The 20954-nt window shown below is 55.3% G+C and overlaps 2 protein-coding genes across 2 annotated transcripts; both read right to left on the bottom strand.

Moving 5' to 3' along the window:
* Positions 1 to 1131: 1131 nt before the first annotated feature.
* Positions 1132 to 6559, bottom strand: SH3BP1 (SH3 domain binding protein 1). The gene is made up of 13 exons (XM_064655033.1): positions 6240 to 6559; positions 5758 to 5862; positions 5317 to 5393; positions 4924 to 5035; positions 4756 to 4832; positions 4243 to 4378; positions 3551 to 3619; positions 3086 to 3176; positions 2652 to 2794; positions 2445 to 2556; positions 2267 to 2348; positions 1884 to 1964; positions 1132 to 1762 (listed from the first exon to the last, which is right to left on the bottom strand). The coding sequence occupies exons 1-13, from the start codon at positions 6360 to 6362 to the stop codon at positions 1642 to 1644; spliced, it is 1329 nt and encodes a 442-aa protein (XP_064511103.1). The 5' UTR covers positions 6363 to 6559; the 3' UTR covers positions 1132 to 1641.
* Positions 6560 to 10207: 3648 nt separating this feature from the next.
* GGA1 (golgi associated, gamma adaptin ear containing, ARF binding protein 1) lies at positions 10208 to 20671 on the bottom strand. Its single transcript, XM_064655032.1, has 17 exons — positions 20498 to 20671; positions 20031 to 20115; positions 19660 to 19735; positions 18966 to 19064; positions 17575 to 17698; positions 16991 to 17091; positions 15953 to 16033; positions 15404 to 15541; positions 15183 to 15264; positions 14863 to 14970; positions 14408 to 14563; positions 13578 to 13642; positions 13257 to 13435; positions 12866 to 13149; positions 12495 to 12664; positions 12139 to 12249; positions 10208 to 11967 (listed from the first exon to the last, which is right to left on the bottom strand). Exons 1-17 carry the CDS (start codon positions 20526 to 20528, stop codon positions 11857 to 11859), a joined length of 2001 nt encoding a protein of 666 aa, XP_064511102.1. The 5' UTR covers positions 20529 to 20671; the 3' UTR covers positions 10208 to 11856.
* Positions 20672 to 20954: the final 283 nt, after the last annotated feature.

Genomic DNA, 20954 nt, shown 5'->3' with positions numbered 1-20954 from the left:
CTGTGCTCCGGGACTGGGTCACAGGCGGTGGCAGCATCGTGGGTCGGGCTGGAGCCGGGCGCTTGCCTGAAAAGAAAGCTGGGCTGGGCTGGGGTACCCTCCTCTGGTGTGTCTCCGCAGGGCAGAGGGGGCTGTGGTGCCAGCCATGGGTCAGGCAGGGGGGCTGCAGACAGACAGATGGACAAACTGTCCCTTGCCCAGCTCCTGTACTGGAGACCCAAGTGCACAACAGCTTTTGGGGGTTTTTCCTCTTCCCCTCACAAAGGGCCAGGAGTTTTTACACCTCCTTACAGGGGATGTTCAACCCAACCCTGGAGGACATACTGTGTCCATCCCCTGGTCCCACCTCAGCTGGATCTTGGCCATGCTACCCTGGCCAGAGGTTTTATCTCTCATTTGGTGACAGGGACATTCTCAGTGGCCTTTTTTGCAGGGAACAGCAGGATGAAGGCTAAACTACAGGAGGTGGCATTCAGGGGTGTTATTTCCCAAGCACTGTGCCATCTGGGGCACCCTTACCTTTGCGGCTGGTATCTTCAGTCATTGTTGGAGCTGCTGGCCCTGCAACTTCAGGAGATGGTTTGGTCAGTGCTGGGGATGCCAGCTGGGACTTGGCCTCGGGGTCCCTCGATGTCCTGCGCAGAGAACGAGGCAAGTCAGGCTTTGGTTGGGCATGGCGGTCCTGGCCTCGAGGCCAGGCATCCACCTGCGAGGCTATGGCCCCTGGCCATCCCATGGTGGGATGGGAGGAGAACATAGGGAGAGGTGGGACAGCCAGAGCCCCTAGTTCCCAACAGACTTACGTCTCTCCATCCGGAAGGGTGGGAGTGCTGGTTGGAGGGAGCTCAGGGGTCAGCTCCTCCGCTGGGGCAGGCTTGCTAAGTCCACTATTTGCAGGCAGTGTGAACAATCCTGAGACATTAAAATCTACCTCTGGGTGGAGAGAAGGGAGGAGACCCTGTGAGGAAGAACTTGTGGCCCAGAGCAATGACCCCATGGCAGGGAGCCAGAGCAGGCCCCTAAATCCCTCCTCCTGGGGATGGAGAAATGTCCCTTTCCCTTCCTCTACCCTTCGCCATGTGCTGTGGCCCACCAAGTGGTGCCTTAGCCCTACCTCCGGGGAAGAGGGTGTCCACATTCTGGATGAGGGCTTCCACCACACCCTGGATGGAGGAGACTGAGGCCAAGTCCAGTTGCATGGGGTCTCTGAGAGACAGGAATGGGGTAGGCATCAGAAAAGGGGTTTGGGGGGCATTAACCCCAAATGGCTTTTGGTGTTCATTCCTGAGGGGCCAGAGCCTGAAGGGAAGGCAGCCCAGCCGAGGGGAATGGCAGGGTGGGAGATGGGCCTTGTTCCCTGTCCTGAAAACCCTGGTTTGGTGTTGGAGGCCAATGGTGTTGAAAGCCATCCATGTCACAAAGTGCTTCAGGTCTCAGCCCTTTCCTCTACTGCTTTGCAGAGTGGCTAAGAGGACACAAGGGACATGCAACTTGGGAACAAACACAAGACTTGAGAATGGAAGAGGTGCAGGTGCTTCAAACCAGCCTGAAGGCTGCTGGATCAGCCTTTCCCATGGCATTTGTATTCAAGGCACCCAAGCTGGGGCTGGGAAACTGCATCCCATCCCTCCAAGCTGGACCTTACCCTGTGCTCTGCTGCGACCACAGCAGGTTTGGGCCCAGCACAATGGCAATGTTGCTGGGGGTCATTTTATTCACCTCCTGGTGTTCAGCCAGCTTGGCTAAAAACTTGATCAGATACCTGCGGGGTGAAAGGAGGGTGAAGGTATAGTAGGCATGGATTTGGGGAAGAAATGGCCACTACCAGTGATTGCTTGCCCTGCTCCTTGCAGGGCTAAGGAAGCCCTGCTTCAGCAAAACACCTCAGATTGTTGTAGCTCTCTTGGGGCAGGCGGCTGCAGGTGTCTCGCAGGCTCTGTACACGGCTGTCAACGTCCTTTAAGCTGCAAGAGAGAAGGAGGAGGAATGGAGAGCTCAGCCTGCTCCCTATGGCAGAGAGGGACACAGTGGGCAAGGAGGAAGGCCAGTGCTGGCCACCCCATGTAGGCCATAGCCCTGGGGATGGAGATGTCCTGCTTTTATTGAGCAGCTAAGGTAGGCATCCATGGAGGAGCTGCGTTTTTATACCCCTGACATGGCAAATGAGGCTGAGCATCCCTGCTTCAAGTGCTGGAAAGGATGGAGGGGGTTGATTGGGGCCTTTTTGAGACCAGCCAGGCATTTCCACCCCAATGTCTGGACTCACCTGGCCACTTTGACCCATTCGTCATAGAGCTCAAAGGTCATCAAAGGCTGGGGCAGCTCCCGCAGGTAGGATTTCAGTGCGCCTGGGAGGGGAGGGGGAGCAGCGGGGGCTGATGGCAGCTGGGGGATGGCAAGGACTGCCCAGTGATGTTCCCCCACCCCGCCTCACTGGCACCCACCAGCCACAGCATGGGGGTCTGAGTAAAACTCCTCCAGGGCATTGGAGCCACTGGCCAAGCTGCTCTTCAGCTTCCTCAGCACTGACGCACCCGCTGCCAGCCGGAAGAGACCCTGGGATGAGGCAAAGAGGGAAGGGATGCACTTCAAGTTTGAGAGGGGTGCCTTTTGGGAGGGATAGTGGTGAGGGGGTCTGGAGCACTCCCTACCTCTTCCCTCATGCCAGAGGCCAGCAGCATCATGACACAGGCTTCAATGGGCAGTGCGATCTCCCGGCCCAAGCTCTTGAGGTGGGTCTCTAGGGACACACCATAGTACCCTGCCACTGGGGTGTCTGCATTGAAGGAGGGCTCTGGAAGAGGGAGGAGAATGTCAAGAGGGATGGTGGCCACTGGGGCCATCCAGCATCTGGCCATGGCAACATCTCACTCCAATCCAAACTTAGCTGGCTGGGGGCAGAGACAGGTTAGGCAGCATCCCCAGCTCACCTCAGGCTGCGGTCCCCAACCCACCAGCCAAACACGGGAGAGAGCAGCAGATGTTAGGGAGGGAAAATGGGCCTTTTCCAGTCTTGCTGGCCACACTTATATCCCCCAGGCTCGGCTGCAGCCCTCTCTGGGCTGTGTGGAGAGCCAGCAGGTACCTGACTGTCTGTGGCTTTCCCTTAGCTCTGCCAGAGCTGTGTCCAGAGATTCCAGTGACTGCCGGTGGTACTGGGCCTGGATTTCCAGCAGCTGCCAGACAGGGTATAGACAGACAGCACTCAGTTTGGCACCAGCCCCTCTCAGAGAGACACCCATTACCAGGACATTGTACCCTCATGCAGGCAGGGCAAAGAGGGAGCTGCAAAGGGAACCCACCTGAGGTCCATGGAACTATATCTGTAGTGAGGGATAGAGGGTAAATTGGAGAGGGGGGTCACTGGGACAAGCCACTCTTTGCAGTTAGTGCTAGTGGCGGCATTAACCTGCAGTGCCTGGAGCAAGGCCAGCTATAGGCATCTGCTGATGCCTCAGTCTGTTCCTTGTCCTGGGTGGGGACAAGGCTGGGCTCAGACATACCCCAGGAGATGTTCACACACAAAGGAGAAGTATGAGAAAGGACTTACTTTGATGAAGTAGCTGGCGTAGCTGTCCTCCTTGGTGGAGAAGTGGTAGAGGTCAGCCATGTACTCATCCTGGGAAGGGAGACACAGAGAAGAGCAATCTTCCATCCCCTCTGGCACCCGAGGAAGAGGAGACCCCTTCGTGAAGTCTTTCATCTCATCTGTTAGTTGTCTAGACAGGGTCCCTGAGTGTGGTGGGGATTCCTCCTTGCCTCCACTGCTTTCGTTTGGGTAGTGGCAGCAACCTGCCCTATGATCAAGGTCCTGGCACAAGTGGCTCAGGGATAAGAGGTCCCTGCACCTTCAGCTCCAGTGAGCTCATGCTTCTGCCAGACAAGATGCTGGGCGTTTCAGAGAAACAGGGCAGAAGAGGAGTAAGTTGATGTGAAACTTTCCTGCCACCCAGAGCAGATTCTAGCTCAGCTGGTTCCCAGCCCAAGGAGCCCCCCACTATAGCCCCTGGAGCCTCCTCTAAAGCAGAATCCTTTACTCTTTGAATCCTTTACACTTTTTATTCCCTGGGCCTGGGGCATCTCTCTGTTTCTGCTTGAGGAGCCTGTTTGCTTGCAGAGGGCAGGACACGTTGGCTGGCTGCAACCCATCTCACCATGGGGTCACCTCGGACAAGACTGGTGGAGGGAAGCAGGTCTGCAGCCCTGGAGCTGCCCCGTGGAGGAGAGCAGTGACATTCTCACCTTGCATTGTTCCACCTTCCTCTTTACCTCCTCCTCCTCTTCCTTCAAGATCTCCAGTTTGTTGGCAGCAGAAGATGCCCCTGGACCAGCACCAGCTCCAGTGCTGTTACTGGAGCTCTTGGCAGCTTGGTTCAGCCTTTGTGGTGGGAGAGAAGAGGCACATTCACAGCCTCAGTGCCAGGGACATGGGGTGGGACAGCTGTGCAGACTCCTAGAGAAATCTGGCATGGCACAGGCTGCCACTGGCAAGAGTTGGAATCGGACAATCTCAGTGGCACCAAGCAGCACTGGGGCACTCTGCTGCCTTTGGCAGCGGCACTGCCCTTCTCTCTCGGGCCGTGGAACCAGCTCAGCCCAGAGCAAGGATGCACCTGCAGAGAGGGTCTGACTGGGTGCTCCCAAAAAGCTGTTGGAAATTCACTCCCCAGGGCAGTCATCTTCCTCTCTCCCCCAACCTGTCAGGGGGCTGTGCTCTGTATGCCCTGGCCACCCAAGCTGCAGTGGGCCCCATACCTGCTTTTGATTGTGTTCCAGTCAGAAATCAACTTCTGGAGAGTCTTCTTGTGCTTCAGAATGATGGGAAGTTCCTCCTGGGGGATAGAGTGGCCAGAGTGAATGGAAGAGGCTTGGGAACACAGGAAGGAGTGGTGGGATGGGAGTTAGAAAGGCAGCCAGAACTACCTCACTGAGCTTGTTGAGTGGCTGCAGGACGCTGTGCTCCAGTGCAATCTCAAACTCAGCCAGGATTTTTGCCAGCGAGCTCTGTATACAGCAGCCCATCTCCAGAGCTTTCCTGTGTGAGGACAGAGGTGAAATGACTGTGGGCTGGAGCCATGCCCCTCTCTGACCCAACACCCTGATGTAGCCACACCCATGTGGGACCTTGAGCCAGCCCCTGGCCCTACTCTGCAATGGGAGGCTGAAGGTGCTGGCTGTCCCCTCTCCCACTCCAATGCCAGCGTTTGCTCTTGGGACAGGGTTTGAGCCATGGGTGCCCCTGACCCAAGACAGTGTCACTGCCAGAGTCTGGCATCTTTGGGGTCACCCTGGCACTTTTTCCCCACCAGTACTTACCCTAGGCTGGACTCTGTGTCCAGTTCCTTGAAGCTCTCAGCCATCGCAGTGGACAGAGCCATCAAGGGTAGCTTCTTCTGCACAGAGCCAAGGATTCAGGAGAGAAGTGGTGATACCAACTGTGCCTGGCCACACTGTGGTGCTGCTCACCACAGGGCATCAGTGGGTGCCAGAGATTCACAGAGGTTTGGGAAGGGGGATAGACAACCAGGGCTTTGGAGGGTTATTCAATACAAAGACACTGTCTCTCTTTCAGGAGTGTCCCAAGTTAGTGATGGTTGAAAGCGTTGCCCTGCACTGCTCACCCCAGGCTGCTGGTGGTCACTGCTGGCAATGGGACCTAGGCAGGGCACAGCTTTGGGCCATCCTTCAACAAATCTGGAAAAGCTGGGGCCTGGCATCCCATTTGCTGGTGAGGGACAGAGCTGGGACTTTACTCACCACTCTCTTGTCCATCTCAGAGCCGCATTGCCCCTGCAGGCAGGCTTGGAGCCTCTTGGACACATTGTGAGCTGCTCGCTTGGCTGGCTCGATCCTCTGCTCAATCTGGGGCAGAAAGGTGGGACTGGAGAAGCCCTTTCATCAACCATGGGCACTTCAAGGCCATTTCCCCACTACCTAGCTCTGGGTGCAGGTGGCCTGCCTGCTACAGCCCAAAGCATCCCCGGTCCAGGGAAAAGGGAACATAATTCCTGGCCAGGATTCATCCCTCTGTGGGCAACCTGAGAAGCCCTTTCCAGTGGCAGAAGCCTGCCATTCCCTTAACGCCATGGTCCTGAAATCACCCTGCGGCACACAGGCGGATCCCAACCCCATGACTTGGATGTGCTGGCAGGGTGAATGGCAGGCAGGAGTGGGACAGGTTCCCACGCCCAGACACAAGTAGATACACGCCTGCCAGCCCAGCCCAGCCTATGCCTTACCTGCAGCAAATCTTCTGACAGGAGCTCAGTTGCTTCTTGAGCTCTGCAGAGGAAGAAGAAAGAACCATCAGCAAATGGGGATGACCTCCACCAGCCTCCTTGGAAAGGCAGGTCCTTATGCATCCTACCTGCCTCTCTTTGGGCTCCTGGGAGCAGGAGACTTTGGCTATAGCCTGGACCACGAGACACAATGCTATGGGTAAAACAAGCCCACAGGGACAAGAGCAGCAGAAGCAGGGCAAAGGCAGCCAACCTTGCTGACTGGTGGACAACCCCATCAGACAGAGTTTCCAGTTCAGAGCACCTCAGTAAAAATGCCCAGATGTGGCCTGGGTTTTGGAGATGGGAGCCACAACAGGAGTTGATCCTGACTGCTCACCTCTTCCCTGAAGGTGAATCTACACATCTTTGCAGGCCAGTGCAGCCACTGGCTATGAGACCACTTGTGCCAGAGCAAGGATATCCTTGTGATCAAGCTAGGGTCTGAGACCAACACTAGCCCCTCCAGAAACACCCCCACAAAACCAGCTTTTGCTTGATTTTGCAGCAGGTGTTCGCAGCGAATCTGACAAAGGAAACTTATGGTTTGCATCAAATTCTCAAAAGCAAATTCAAAACCCACCAGCCACTGTGACCCCCACACCTCCCTGGTGCCTCTCATACAGGAAGACTTGCTTCAACAGCCTGCTGTCATTGCTATGTCCTGGGAACCCTGTTTGCTTTCCCTCTGCTGCTGCTTTTTCTCCAGTTCATGTTTCTCTCTTTTCACCGCCCGCCAAAGCCAATATGGGACAAGGCTGTGGAGCTGCAGGAAATGTGGGTGGTTTGGTTGAAGGCAAGCAAGATCACATGAGGTCGTGGCCCACGGAGGAGAGGCTCTGCAGAGGGTAAAGAACTCTCCTGGACTCCACGAGCTGCCTGTCTCGCATTAAGCAAAAGGGAGGTGCGTCTAACATGGAGATGAGAAATCTTGAGGGAGGAGGGATTGGAAAGGGGGTTATGCTCCCCTCTGGAGAATGCAAGAAGATCAAGAGGCCACCAGGATATAGGAGCTGCTTCTCTGTGGCCGATCTGCTGGGCTGGCTGAATGACCTCTGTGGTCCAGAGGACATGATTGGTCCCACTCAGCCACCCAGCACTGGGGAACCTGTGGAGATGGCAGTAAGAAAGAGGGAGTGGGGGGGCCGGGAAGGGAGGGTCCAGCCCTGTAATTTCAGTTCTTGGTTTTGCAAGGGGAAAGCTTTGGAAAGGCAAAGAGAAAAATAAGGAAGCGGGAGATGTAGGATGGGGACAGATGGATTTGTGTTAAGCTGTAAGTCCTCCATAGGTCCTCTGAGGATCCCCAGTCCTCTCCTCAAAGGGCATTTCGGGATGCCCATACTGCTGGGCTGCCTAGAGTCATGAGACACCCCAGACTCAGGGGGGAGGGAAAGCCCCAGCTCCTAACACCCTTCTGGTCAGCACACAGCCGAGGACATGTGGCTGGAAGGTCCCTCCCCATTGCCCCATTGCCCCACGTCCTGAGGAAGCCAAGATTGGGAAAGCCCTATTTGCAGGTGGATGCAGCACCTGTGGGTCCTGGGAGAGGTAGTTGGGCTTGGGGATCAAATCACTGCTGTGCAACACCAGCGCAGTCTTCCTTCCCACTGCCCCCCAGGAGGTCACAGCCTCTCAGCTTATGCTGAAGATGCTCTAAAGTCAGGGTTATTTCCCCCTTTTCCCGGGGCCACTGTCACTAGAAAGTCAGTACAGCCCCGGCGCAAACCCTCCAGAACCCATGTCCCCCTCCCTCTTAGCCCTCTGGTACAGGGAGTGCAGAAATCCTTACCGGGTGGCGATGTTGGGATGGGAGAGCTGCTGCCGCATTCGATTAAACTGTCTTTTCATCATCTTGAGAGCTGAGAGGAGACCAGGAGAGCCACTCTGCCTGACTGTACCTGCTCAGCACCCCTCAGTAATGCTTGGCATTGGATGCCGGCAGCCCCTCGGCTCCCAGGAGCTGCTTTGCTCTTTGCTTTTTCCTGAGGACCTTTCCCTCCTTACTCCTCTTCTTCCTCCTTTCCTCGTTCCCCCTTTTTCAGTTTCCCCAGCTGGTCCCCTCCCTAGTCTCTCTCTGGGGATGCCCTGCCTGCTTTCTCTTCTCCTCCCTTGAACTCCTCTCTCTTGCTCCTTCTCTTTTTCTGAGCTTCCTTCTTCCTCCGTCCACCCCTCTGCCGCAGATCAGGTAAGAGCAGTTCAGGGCTCCTGCTCTGTTCCTGTCACCACCCCACAAGTAAAAATAACTTCAGCCAAGCCTTAAAGGGGAAATATTATTACAGCATACACAAAACAAGGCAGGACAAGCACATGTCACTGCCGAGCCCAAGCGAAGAGCCCACGCTCTCTTTCTTGCTCTCTGTCTCAGCTGGAGTGGTTCCCCCCCTTGCCTTGCCCACCACCAGCTGTGCCGCGGGGCAGCCCGTGCCGGTGCCAGCTGGCTGTGTGGTTCACTGGGTGCCTGGTGTACTCCCTGCCCTACCTGGTCACATACACTCTGCCAACACTCCTCAGGCACCTTTCCCTGCTCATGGGTGCTCCATCCTCTTCCCCTGTGATGTATCCCCCGACATTGCAAAAGCAGGAGAAGCAGCAAAACCACCTGTGCAACCCCTCCTGCGCCCCTCACCCTGCTTTCCCTCCCTGCCTTCGCTGAGGCTTTCCGGAACCACTGCAAAGCTGTGGCAAACGGCAGTTGCCTTGTGTTTTGGGGAGGCCCCTTCCTCCCCGCTCCCCCTCCGTCAGCAGAGCTCCTCCGAGCAGGGCGGGTGGGCCCTGTGCAGAGCAGCAGCACTTGCACAGTTGCACGGGGACCACAACCTCCCTGTTCTCAGGCTCGGGTGTTTCCTGCTCTCTGCAGAGCTGCAACAAGGTTCACACTTTTTTTTTTCCTTTTTCTAAAAGCATCCCCCTCACACCACCATGACCTTTGGCCCTGGCTCTATGAAATGTAAACCTCACTTGCACCTAGGACTTTCCTCCTCCTACTCTAAGAGAGAGGAGAGGTTGCTGTTGGCTGGGTTACATGGCTGGCAAAGGAAGTAGCAAACGAAGCCCAAATGAGAAGCGGTTTGCTTGTGGGCAGAACAGGCAAGCAGAAAAGGAAAAAGAGGCAGAAGGGCCACTCTGCCTGTGCCTCAAAGCCTAAGGAGCAGTAATTTGTGGGCTGCTGGGCTGTGCTTCTTGGTAAGAGTCAAGTCTCCAGTGAGTGTATGGCAAAGTGGCACTGGCAGCTGTTTTCAAGCAGGTATGGGGTGAGGGAGCACCACTCTCCCTGCCCAAAACACCAGGCTGCTGTAAACCTGTGGCAGAGCACATCTGATCCCCTGATCCACTTCCAGCACCTATCGCAAAGATGCAGCAAAGCCCTGCTCAGATCCTCCCTGGCTGCCTCAGTCGATGGCCAGGCCCTTCCTCCCCTGCAGTGTCAGAGACCCACTCCCAGCCTCAGGCTGCTGTTTGCCAGAGGAGATTCCCCTCTTTGCACCCCTGGAACTGCTTCCAAGAGGCAGCCTGGGGGAAGAGGAGGAAGTGCTGCTACCATCAGTGGTAAAGCTGCAAAAAGTCATGTGGGGCATGGGAGCGAGGTCAACCGCTGCTTCCCATGGGCTGTGGGGCACAGACCCTTGCCCACTGCCTCTCAGTGGGGAGGGAAGTAAGCAGCACCCAGTTTGCAGCCTAGAAGTGATTGTTCTCAGAAAAGGAATTGAGAACTGCTGGGGGAATTCCACCATCCCAGCTCCCCGCTCACAGGAGTGGGGAAATCACTGTGGCAAGGCTCTCCCTGGGTGACGGTGGGATGAACTACAGGATTGCAGGGGCAGGATCTGAGCTGGAAAGGACCCTGGGCAGGGTGCAATACAGTTCCTCAGAGGTTAGGGAAGGTGAGGTGTGAGAATGTATTCCTTGGGTCAAAAGGCAGAGGGACAGGATCAGGAAAGAACTCTTTATTTCCCATAAATACAGCTGATTCTTCGCGCCGGGCGTCTAATTTTAAATGTTTGTTTTCTTTCATTTACAGAATTCTGCACTGAAAATATATACAAGTCTATTCAAGAACCAAACAAGATCTGCAAGGAAAAAACCGATACAAAACCCTTAACAGACCAGAAAGGGAAGTAAGACACAGCAGAACCCCAGCACAAAGACCTTGCTTCCCCTTGTCCTCTACTGCCTGCTGTGCCCAGCTTTGAGACACATCACCTTTGCTGAGCCAAGAGTGCAAGGCACTCCACTTGTCTCCACCTCACAGAAGCCTCCTTCTGGCTCTGACAAGCCAACACAGGGCACAGCTTGCCTCTGTTTTCTATGCTCAGGCCTTCTCAAAACCAGCTTAGAAATGGGAAGCAGCTCCCGTGGTCTCAAGTCCCATGAGGAATCAGGATTGCTTGGGATGTGCCATTCCCCAGTCTCCTCCGTGCCTGCAGATCCCTGCTCTTGTGTCACAGTGATTAGGTGGCTGGAGTTAGCCCCCTCCCTGCCACAGGGAGCCAGGCCTGCCCTCAGCTGTGGGCAAAGGTGAGCAAGGCACAGCTGAACCCCCCCCCGTACGCCCCTGTGAAGAGCTTAGTGGTGATGGGCTGGGCTCCTGTCTCTCCCTGGCTCCCAGCCCATCACCTACCCCACTGCAAGAAGACACTGAAGAGCTGAGAAAGCTCCCCACACCTCCAAGCTCTCCAGTCCAGCCAAAGTGGAGGAAGACTAAGTGCTGCTTCCTCTCCCCATCTATCAGGAGGCTGCAAGGAGACTACCCCCTATAGTGTGCCCCTCTCCAGCCCCCGTTCTTAAAGTTGTTATGATAGATAAAATGTGGGAAGAGTGCGGGCCATCCCGCTGTGGGGGTTCAGAACTCCAGCTGAAAGGGGTTGGGAAGGCACAGAGCAAGCCCTTCCCAGCCCCCAGGGTCCCACCCTGGGGCTCACCTCCCACAAGCAGCTCTCTAAGCAGCTAAGACAGAGAGATGTGATGATCACTCTCCCTGACCCCCCCAAAGCAAGGGCAGCTGCCTGCTCTCTGGTGCTGGAGAGATACCTAGCCTCTGTCCAGCCTTGTTCCATACCAGTTCCATACCGGTGTGATCCCAACAGATAGGGAAACACTGGGGCCCAGCTCCAAGGAGGGGAGAAGGGGGGACAAGAGGGAGCACCATAGAGCATGAAGTAGCTGAAAAGCTGGGAAGTGCAGAGGGAGCAGAAAAGGATCTTCCTTTGCTAGCCCTTGCCCTGGGCTGAGGCTGTTAAAGCTCCCTGTCCTTGTTCCCCACTGCACCTAGAGCAGGAAAGCAGGGTTAGAAGAGAAGCTGGACAGACTGGGGAGGGAGTGTCATCTTCGGAAGAGCAGGGAAGGCAACTGTTCACACACACGAAGCTTTCCACTCTGCTCCTAGTCTTGTGGGACGAACATCTCCTGGCATCTCTGCTCTCCTCCTCGAGGCACGCTCCCTCGGGCCCTCGCCTGACTGCCTGGAGAACAGAGCGTGAGCAGCAGCCCCCCACCCACCCTCCCATCTCCTCAGGCTGCTCCAGCCTTGCAGGATTGGCTTCCCGAGGAATCTGCAGTGTAGTGCCTGCAACATGTGGCTCTAGAGGTTTCCCCAGGACTCTGGTGGGGGAAACTGGTCCACATCCCCAATTTCATTGTAGGTTTGCTCTCCCATGGTGAAGGTCAGCTTGTACCGTAGCCTCACTTTTTCCTGGAGATGGAGGAGAAAGGATAAGCAGTCAGAAGGAGGGGAAGAAAGGCATGAGGCACAAACCATTTATGTCTCTCAGACAATGCTGAGAGGGAATGGGGACAGGGTAAGGAGGCTTTGCTTAGGCACCAAAACCAGCCTCTGCTCGTGCCCCAGGGATGATGCCATTACCTTCTGTGGGTTAGCGAGCAGCAGGACTTGGGTGATGGCACTGGGGTGGACAATGGGATTGAACGCTGGCAGCTCCGTGCCTGAGGGAGGCTGTAGCTTCACCTTCATTACCTAGGGAGAGAGAAGAGCATCCCACACTCCTGAGTGACTTGGCAGCCAGAAGCTCTGCTCCTGTACTTGGGGAGCTTCCACTGTCTAGTCAAAGAGAAAAACATTGTGCCGGTTCCCGCTAATCTGAAGGCAACACAACTTGCTCCCATGCCCACAGAGCTCTCTCAACCCACCCTGCTTTTCCTGCAGAAGTAGAATCACACTCTTGCTCAGTCTGGGGACCTCAGCCCCAGCAGTTCCCTCACCTTGGGGACGGCAGACTGAAAGACAATGTTGCGGATGGGCTGCGGGGCTGTGCTGAGCATAGAAATCACCACCACAAGCACATCAGGCCTCTCGGGCAGGGCATCCTTAGCAAAGTGGAAGAGGACACGGAAGCCATGTTGATCATACACTGTCACAGGGAGAATGCTGCCTGTGGGAAAGGCAGGGACAGGCAGCAGTCAGCCAGGAGGGAATTGGCCCCATCACCCGAACTCCATGCAAGTGACAGAGACAGCATTCCTCCTCAACCTCCACAAAATCCAACAAGCAAGAAGTTTCTTCACGTTCTTCCCCTCCATGTGTGCAGCGTTTGTTCCCCCCATGCCTGCCCCCCTCTTTGTCCCCAGCTCACTGGGTTTGATTGACTCCAGAGGCACAGTGATGTTGGCCAGCGAGATCTCCTGGGGCAGCGCAGTGGCAGGAGGCCGTGGTAGCACTGCAGTACTTCCTGCTGGTGTGGTGGCAGCTTTCGGAAGTGTAGCAGGGGCAGGCAGCTCTGAGGTCAGGGGCAGTGTGGGGTTAGGGGAAACACTCTGGAGCACAGGTGGAGTGCTGGGATTGTGGGCTGTGGTGCCAGAGCCGCTCCTGTTCTGCAGATCCCTCAGGGTGAGCCGAGGGGGTGGCTGCTGCTTCTCCCTGTAGGGAAAGAGCAAGGAGTGGAACAGGGCATTGAAGTGCTGTGTCCAGCACCCCAGAACGGGAAAAGATGGGGAGAGATGCGAGATTGCACTGCCCCTGCTTACCATCGCACTTGTTGAGACTCTGGAGGCAAAGACTGCTGCAGCAGAGTCTTGCCCAGGAGGTCCAGGTCATCCAGGCCACTGCTGCTAGGAGAAGGTTTGGGGGAGGATGCACCGGCATCTGCTTTGACTGGTGGTGTTGCTGTGATAGGGGTGATACCGAGCTCATTGCTATCTGATGACTGTAAAAAGAATGCACAGGAGAGCCCTCAAAGCAGGGTTGCATTTCAGCACCAACCATCAGATCTGGGATCTTTCCCTACTTTTTCATTTATTGCTTTTAACTACCCTCCCCACCCTCTGCCATGGCTCCCAGCGCATTACCTGGAAGCTGTTCCAGCCACTGGTGTCACTGACCTGGGCAGCATGTGGTGCTGGGTCATTCAGGCCTGCCAGGAGTAAAAGTGAACATGAAGCTTAGCTATCAAGTGGGTAAGAGCAATAAACGTGGCCTGAATAAGAGAGATGAAGCAGGGCAGAACCACCAACGTGGTCTCCATCTCTTGCCCCCATCCTTGCATGGGGGAGAGCCTGGAAGGTGATAGTAGTTTTTTCTGTCCAGAGATCCTCATTTGCAGTCTAGTTCTCACTGCAATTGGCAGAAAAGTGAATACTAGTGGGCTGACAAGTCTGGCTGACCATGTTGTCTACTTCATGCTGTTGTACTCAAAACACTTGTCTTAGCAAACAGACACCTTGTTGGGCAAAGAAGGACTCTAAAGCCTTCTAGGATTGAGTCCTCACAAGATTTCCATGTGAACAGTTCCAGAAGTCCCATGCATCTGTTGTCAGCTCATGACTTCAACACCAAGCAGTAAACATGAGGAGCTGAGGGTGACCCACCCTTGTGATCCCATCTGGGGATGGCCATTGCATCATGCTTGATTTACCTGCCAGGTCAGTTTTCCCAAAGCAAATCAGTGGGGGCATCCCTGCAGGCTCTCTCTGACTAGTTAGGAAAACACCTTGGGACTGAAGTTCAGAATCATAGCAGGGTCTTTCCCTCATGCTAAATGACGGACATCTCTTTGTCTTTCATTATTCCCCTCTCCCAGAGCTCTTTCTTATTAATGTTGCTGCCACAAGAAGAACCACCCATACAGACTATCCAGAGTCAAGGAGAGAATAAAGAGCTTTTGCTCTGGATTTCTCACCTAAAGACATGAGTTCATCATCCAGCAAGGAGACAGAGCCAGCCTGGTCAGGCATGGGGACTGCTGAGCCACCTGAAACGGTGGGCAAGGCTGGGTAGGAAGGGCATGTTGCTGGAAGCTCCAGGCCAGACAGATCCAGAAGCGCTGAGGTGCTGCCTGCAAAAAAAAAGAAGCTGGGAATCAAAAACTTCACCCAGTCCTTATACAGTGTGCTGAGGCCAGTTCCCATCCTTCTGCACACCTGGGAGAGGGAGAATGCCCTGCTCTCCCTTCCAGTTCCCTCTCTTCATGCATCAGTCACCCTCACATGCTGTTTTCTCATCTCACCAGCCCCACTCTGACCTGCTGCAGGTTTCACCTTTCCACTGCTCTCAATCTCCTCTTACACTGCAGGAAACCATCAATAGGGTCTCTCTGCTTGATGTTCCTGTCCCCAGTTCCCCAAGTCTCCTCACCTCGAAGGGGACCAGCCACTGTCTCCCCATTGATCTCTTCTCCCCGTACAAGCTGCTTGTAGAGATTGATCACCTGTGTTAGATTGTCATTGGCTTGCAGGATCTCCGCTGAAATGGAATAGGTGGGAACTAAGTTTGAAAACAGTCAAGAGAGTGACTTTTATACCCTGATTCTGTCTATTCTGTCAAAGCAAGGCCCAAGGAGCTGCAACAACCCACTGCAGAGAGGGTGTTTGCCATTGTTGCTGCAGAATGCACCAGGGTACACTGACACCTCCACGGCAGTCTCAGCAGGAATGAGAAAGGCCAGATTTGTTTACCCAGAGCTTCATCATTGTCTTCTGTGTCACTGGCAAGGCGGAAGAGCATGGGCCTCATGCGCTCACAGCGCTGATACAGCTCCTGGAGGAGAGGAGAAAGGGGTGCTGAGGTAAGCAGCAGGACGCTCAGCTGGGGCTACAAAACAGGCAGGAGGACAGGGGGATAAGGGTCACCCATTTCTGCTATGCCCAGGGAGGATGCTGGGATGGCCTTCCCTCACCTTCATTAGGTCCTCATTGCTTTCTGTTGTCTCCCCCTTGCTGTAGTTTGTCACCATCTCTGTCAGCAGCTTCACATTGTTGTTCACCTCCTCAATGGCATTCACTCTCTTGGAGATCTTCTCCATGCGCTTCTGGTCCTGGAAGGGAAGCACATGGAGAAGGATGTCCTTGCTCTTGGCTATAACTTGGAGAGGAAGCCAGTCAACCACCAACTCCCTGGTCTAAGTCACAGCAATACTGCCCTCAAAACAGCTCCCACTCCACTGAAAAACTCCGGGTTATCTCTGGGCCATAACTTGCCAAACAGAAGGAACTGCTGCAGATCTAGTGCTGCAACAGGGCTTGGGCCACAGAATGCACCCAGAGCCATTCCTCCAAGAAGCCAAGGGATGGCAGAAACCACACATGGACTCTTTAGCAGCTGCTACAGCAAAATTCTGGGCAGAAGCTCTGTATGTCTGCATGAGGTCACAGAGCCACTGCTCCTTTAGTGCCAACCATCACAACCCAGACCATGTCCCCCCAGCTTCCCTCTTTCCCAGCCACACCTCCTGAACCATCTCCTTGATGAGCTTGTTGGCAGCCCGGAGGTCCTCGGGATGGGAACTTTTCAAGAGCCGAGCCAGTGTCTGCAAAAGAGAAGGTACCTCTGAGCCCAAGCTGAGGGGCGGCAGCCAGAGTCACTCTTGCTACACTAGAGCCAGTAGTTCCCCCTGCCCCAAACCTGTATCTGGCAGAAGCAGTGGACAATGCCAGCTGTTTACAAAGCCCAGCCACAGGAGCTATCAGAGACCAGGGAGAGAAGAAATAAAACTGCCCTTCCTTTTCCCATTATGGTTCTGTTTATGTGAGATAGGTCTTTCCCTGAAGATTCCCTGCATTCAAACCCTGCTCCTACCTGCCTGTTACCCACCACAGAGAGTCTAGAGTGCAGCAGCACTAGCACTGAGACAGAGAAAGCCTGGTTTGTGCAAGAATTACCATGGGATTGCAATGGACTCAGACCTCTTAACATGCCTCTTTGCAGGTGCAATTGGTGAAGAGGGAGAGCTCCCACCTTCTCTCCCTCTCCACAGTCAGTGAACAGTCCCACTGGCCACCTATAAATCCTCATCTGCAGACTCTGATCCATGGAGGCAAAAGGTGTCACCTGCAGCAAACTGGCTGCAGAACTAGACCCAGAGGAGCTCAATACTTGTTTAAATGTATCAGCACTGATAATGCAGAAATTTGCCTAACACAATTCCAATGAAAAGACAACAAAGGATGAGTCCAGGAGGGTATAAGTAGTTAGGCAATAAGCAGATTGCAGTGCTGGGGTGGGGAAGAGATAACACCAGCAGCATCTGGGGCTGGATTTAGACCTTGTGGCCAGGTAACTCAGCTAAGTCAAAGGTCAAACAGACCCACATGCCCCACCTCTGTCCATTGCCCTTGTCATGATTTTGGAGCAGTCCCTCAGCATTCCTGTGATGCAATTTTCTGAAGGAGAGCATGTGGAACAGGGGCCTCCACATTAGGGGGACATGAGATACTGGAGCAGGAGGATATTGCCTGCTGTCCCTCTCCTTGCACAGAGCCCTCACCTTGGATTTTTCTTCATCATCAAAGATGATGTTCTTGGGCCGAGGGGGTGGCGGTGGAAAAGGAGCATCATCGGGCAGTTTTGGGTCACACTTCACAATTCCTACAGTAGACACCGAAGCAGAGATCAGCAAAATTCACCCATTTGGGGATGGCACTGCCACCCAGGTCTTCTTTCCCTAGTGGCCCACCAAATCCAGCTGGGACTGACGGTGTGTGGGTTTGCTCCTGTTACCCAAGACCCTGGATAGTGTTTCCACAAGAACTCCCCATAAATATCCTCTCTTAGAAAATTCCAGCATCTACTGCCAAAGCACTCATAGCCCTTCAGCCCCAGACCTTTCCAGGGCCCCATCTCCCACAGAAGCAAGCAGATATGTCCTCCCACCCAGCAACTTGGACCACCAGCAACTCCCTCTGCCCAGCTAGGAGCCCCAAGACACCCAGTCCTTCTCCTGACCCTAGTGCTGAGCCAGACTGATGGATGTCATGGGTCTGGGCACAGGGAAGGGAGAGGTCATTTCAGATTCTGTCCAGACAAAAAACAAGGGAGGGCAAACCATCCATCCACCTTCCCCTTCCAGACCTTGTTTCTTCAGCATCTGGTAGGCTTCTGAGATCTTCACCTCGTGGGGCAGCCCTAGTGTCCAGCTGTACATCAGCTCCAGGATCTTTGACTTCACTTTTTCTGGTGTCCGGCTGCCAAGATACTAGAGGAACAGAAAAGAGGTGGCTTTAAGCTGATCTGAGCCGTTGCAAGCTTGGCCTGTTCCTCTCCTCTCACTCCCCAGGAGAAGTGAGACTATTTCCAACGGCACAAGGAGGAGGAAAGAGGAAGCAAGTAGGGAAGCTCATGAGGGCCTTGCAACACATCCTATGCTGTGCCTGGTTTCCACAACAGGAAAACAATAGGTGTGAGAAGTGCTGTAGCAGCAGCCCCTTGGCAACACACAGAGATAGGTGGGAAGGCTCAGGCAGGTCTCTGTCCCCTCCTTGTGAAGAAAAGGGTCCTGCCAACAGATGCTGCTCAGCAAGGGAGCCCTCGAGAACAGGGGACAGCAAGGCTGGGAGAGAAAGGACTGTGGTTAATGGTCTCCAAGGCAGGGCCCAGTGCCTGGCATCCTTTAGAGCAAGGTGAGCCCCAGATGACCAGTACACAGTAGGGAGATATCCAAATGCTACAGCTCTCTTCCTGCCATGCAATCATCCTTCACCCTTCCCCTGTGGGTCTGCTGGGAGTTCTGGTAGTAGAAACAGTGCATGTGCCACCAGAGTCTAGTGGCTTAAGGCAGAGGACATGCTCTAGGGTGCCAAGCGAGAGGACTTTAGGATGCTGCTGTCACTGTTCCTGGTTATTCATCACTGCAGATCACAAGCTGTGACTGGCAGACAAATGTTTTCCTTAGTCATAGTCTTTGTTCCGTTAACCCTACACTTGCTGGTGTTCACTGTCTTGATTGAATAGGGGAGCACACACAGCTTGTTCTGCTGCAGGAACAGCAGCATCAGCAGAGGAGCAGGTAATGACTTGGTCCTTCAGATGGACTTGCCAGAACACCACTGACCAGGCCTGGGCTTGTCCTCCCTGAGTGTCTCAATCAGGCTGGGACACCCCAGAGAGACATGGTCAGATGTCAGAGCTGGGGGAGGTTCCTGAGCACATGCAGGACAGAGCCCAACAGCAATGCAGAGGTGACTCCAGGCCCACACGTGAGCTCAGCTGTCTCACAAGCACTGGCTGCATCATGTCTAGCTGGCCCTCAGCATCCTACATCAACAATCAGCCTGGAACAGAGGGGTGAAAACTCACCTTCCAACCAGGAAACTCAGCAGGGAACAAGGACTAGATCTCATACTAACACTGTCCTGTTTTCCCTACATTCCAGTGGCTGTCTGGCCTTTCTGCTCAGCCACCACTTTTTCCCAAAGCCCTCCTGTCACCAGGAGTCCTCTCTAGCACGATGGCCTGAGACCCACCTTGGGTGACACCACCTTGATGAGCTCATTGAGGAAGCGGAACTTGCCCACCTCGTCATGGAAGCGTTTGCCACAGCTCTTCATGCAAGACTCCAGCACCTGAGGAGAGGGGACAGGTGAGTCCCAGCATGGGGACAGCAGCAGGATCAGGAGGCAGCTCCCTCCTCCTTCTCCTTCACCAGGTGTGGGGCCTGTGGCTCCTGTCACAGCAGCAGAAGAACATCCCCTTCCCCCCATCCCAGGGTGGTCAAGCACCCTCCCACAAAGAAACAAGATTTTCCTCTTTGGAGCCAGTTTTTGCAGACATGGCTCAACAGCCCATGGAAAGGGCTACCCTTAGAGAAGTCATGCCAGGGTTTCACAGTGTGGATCCACAATATGATTGAGGATCGTAGAATCATTTGGTTCGAAAAGATCATCAAGATCATGGAGTCCAACCATTAACCCAGCACTGCCAAGACCACCATAACAAAAACCAAAAAGCTTCCTATCAACAGGATACGATCTTAGGAAGTAACCAAGTAACCTCTCCTGACTTGTGGAACCACCTTTGCTCCCTCTCCCACCCAAGGGCCCAGGTGCTTCAGGGCTTTCTTAGAGGGAATTCAAAGCGTCCCATACTTCTCCAGTAAAGCTGGAGCATCTCCAGGCCCTGCCCCTCCATCTAGTTCTACAAGCCTGCAGATGCCCTTACCGTGAGGGCCTGGATAGCTTCCCATTCTTGCGGAGACTGGATCTTGTGGGCAAGAAGTCGGGTGGCAAGTGGAGGACTGGAAGGAGTGAGGGGAAAAAAAAAGCTAGGCAGTTATTGATGAAAACCCTGGTCCCTGTCTTCCTGTCTGGGAATCCAGGGGTGAAAAGCATGTCGCAAGTTGAAGACACTGATAAGACACCAAGACACCTCAAAACCTGGGGGGTACCTTCCATTAGTGGACCAGGACCCCCCCCACCTACCCTTATCTTGAGGGCCTTTGTGCCTATTCAGCTCTTGGGACAATCCCACTGGATTTTACTGTGCGAGGGATCACAACTAGGCCTGTGACCTGGAAAGGACGAAGCACTTACCCCTCCAGCTCCTTATTGAGCTGCTCGCAGAACGCATTGATACCATCCCAGTCCAGGTCCTTGTTCAAGGGGTTTGTTGCTTTGTCTGCGGGCGGGAGGAAGGGACGATAAGAAAAACCTCCCCAGGCGAGGGGCAACGTCGATCCCACTCCCTCCCTGCCAGCTCCACCAGATGCAGTGGCGGGGGATGGTGAGAGAGGAGAAACACGCCGGTGTGCACTCGCCCCTTCCCTGCCCTGTGCACAAACTCTCGCCCCCTCCTCCCCGCTGACCTCCACGCGGCTGCCCGCCCAGGGCTCACCGCAGCCCCCGGGTGCGCCCACACCCACCCCCCGCGTCGGGCCCCGCACCTGCCCGGAGCCGTGCCCTCCACACCCCGCTACGCGCGACCCCCGGCGCCCCCTCCCTCACAGCCCGCCCGCCGGCCGCGCCAGAGAGAGCGGCGGGGCGGTCGCGACCGCACTCACTGATGCGCGCCTCCAGCGTCTCGGGCTCCATGTCGGGGGGCCGCGGCTGCTCAGCGGGGCAGCGCCGCTCCGCCGCCCTCCCGCCGGGCCCGGCGCGGCCGCGCCATGGAGGGCCCCGATCCCTCTGGCCACTGACACCCGGAAGTCAGCGGCCCAGAGCGTCGCCCCGCCGCCAGCGCGCCCCCTGCCGGTGCGCGACCCCGCTCCACCATGGAGCTCACCCGCGCGGGGGAAGGAAAGGCGCGGGACGGGAAAGGAAGCGGAAGGGCCTCTCGGAGAAGGGCACGGAGGGCAGGCGAGTGCGAGGCGGGGCGAGGCGCCGGAAAGCGGTCGCCGCGCGGAAACCACTGGGCCGACCCTCCCCGGAACAACCCGAATGCTGGCAGGTGAAGCCACTTCCGGCAAAAGACCGGGCACTTCCGGCTGGCGGCGCGCGGCGTCCTTTCAAAGGACACGG

This window comes from Pseudopipra pipra, chromosome 5 (genome assembly GCF_036250125.1).
Source record: "Pseudopipra pipra isolate bDixPip1 chromosome 5, bDixPip1.hap1, whole genome shotgun sequence".
NCBI classification, from domain to species: domain Eukaryota; kingdom Metazoa; phylum Chordata; class Aves; order Passeriformes; family Pipridae; genus Pseudopipra; species Pseudopipra pipra.
Note: the sequence above shows the minus strand (reverse complement) of the source record. Positions and strands in the feature narration are given on the sequence as shown.

Coding starts and splice junctions, on each gene's coding strand:
- GGA1 (XM_064655032.1), bottom strand. CDS start 20,528: ATGGAGCCCGAGACGCTGGAGGCGCGCATCA. Junction 15,542..15,952: donor TCAAGGAGATGGTTCAGGAG/GTGTGGCTGGGA, acceptor CTTCCCTTCCAG/GACCAGAAGCGCATGGAGAA. Junction 11,968..12,138: donor TGCTCGCTAACCCACAGAAG/GTAATGGCATCA, acceptor CTCCATCTCCAG/GAAAAAGTGAGGCTACGGTA.
- SH3BP1 (XM_064655033.1), bottom strand. CDS start 6,362: ATGCATAAGGACCTGCCTTTCCAAGGAGGCTGGTGGAGGTCATCCCCA. Junction 5,863..6,239: donor TGTCAGAAGATTTGCTGCAG/GTAAGGCATAGG, acceptor TTTCTGCCCCAG/ATTGAGCAGAGGATCGAGCC. Junction 2,349..2,444: donor AGACCCCCATGCTGTGGCTG/GTGGGTGCCAGT, acceptor CTCCCCTCCCAG/GCGCACTGAAATCCTACCTG.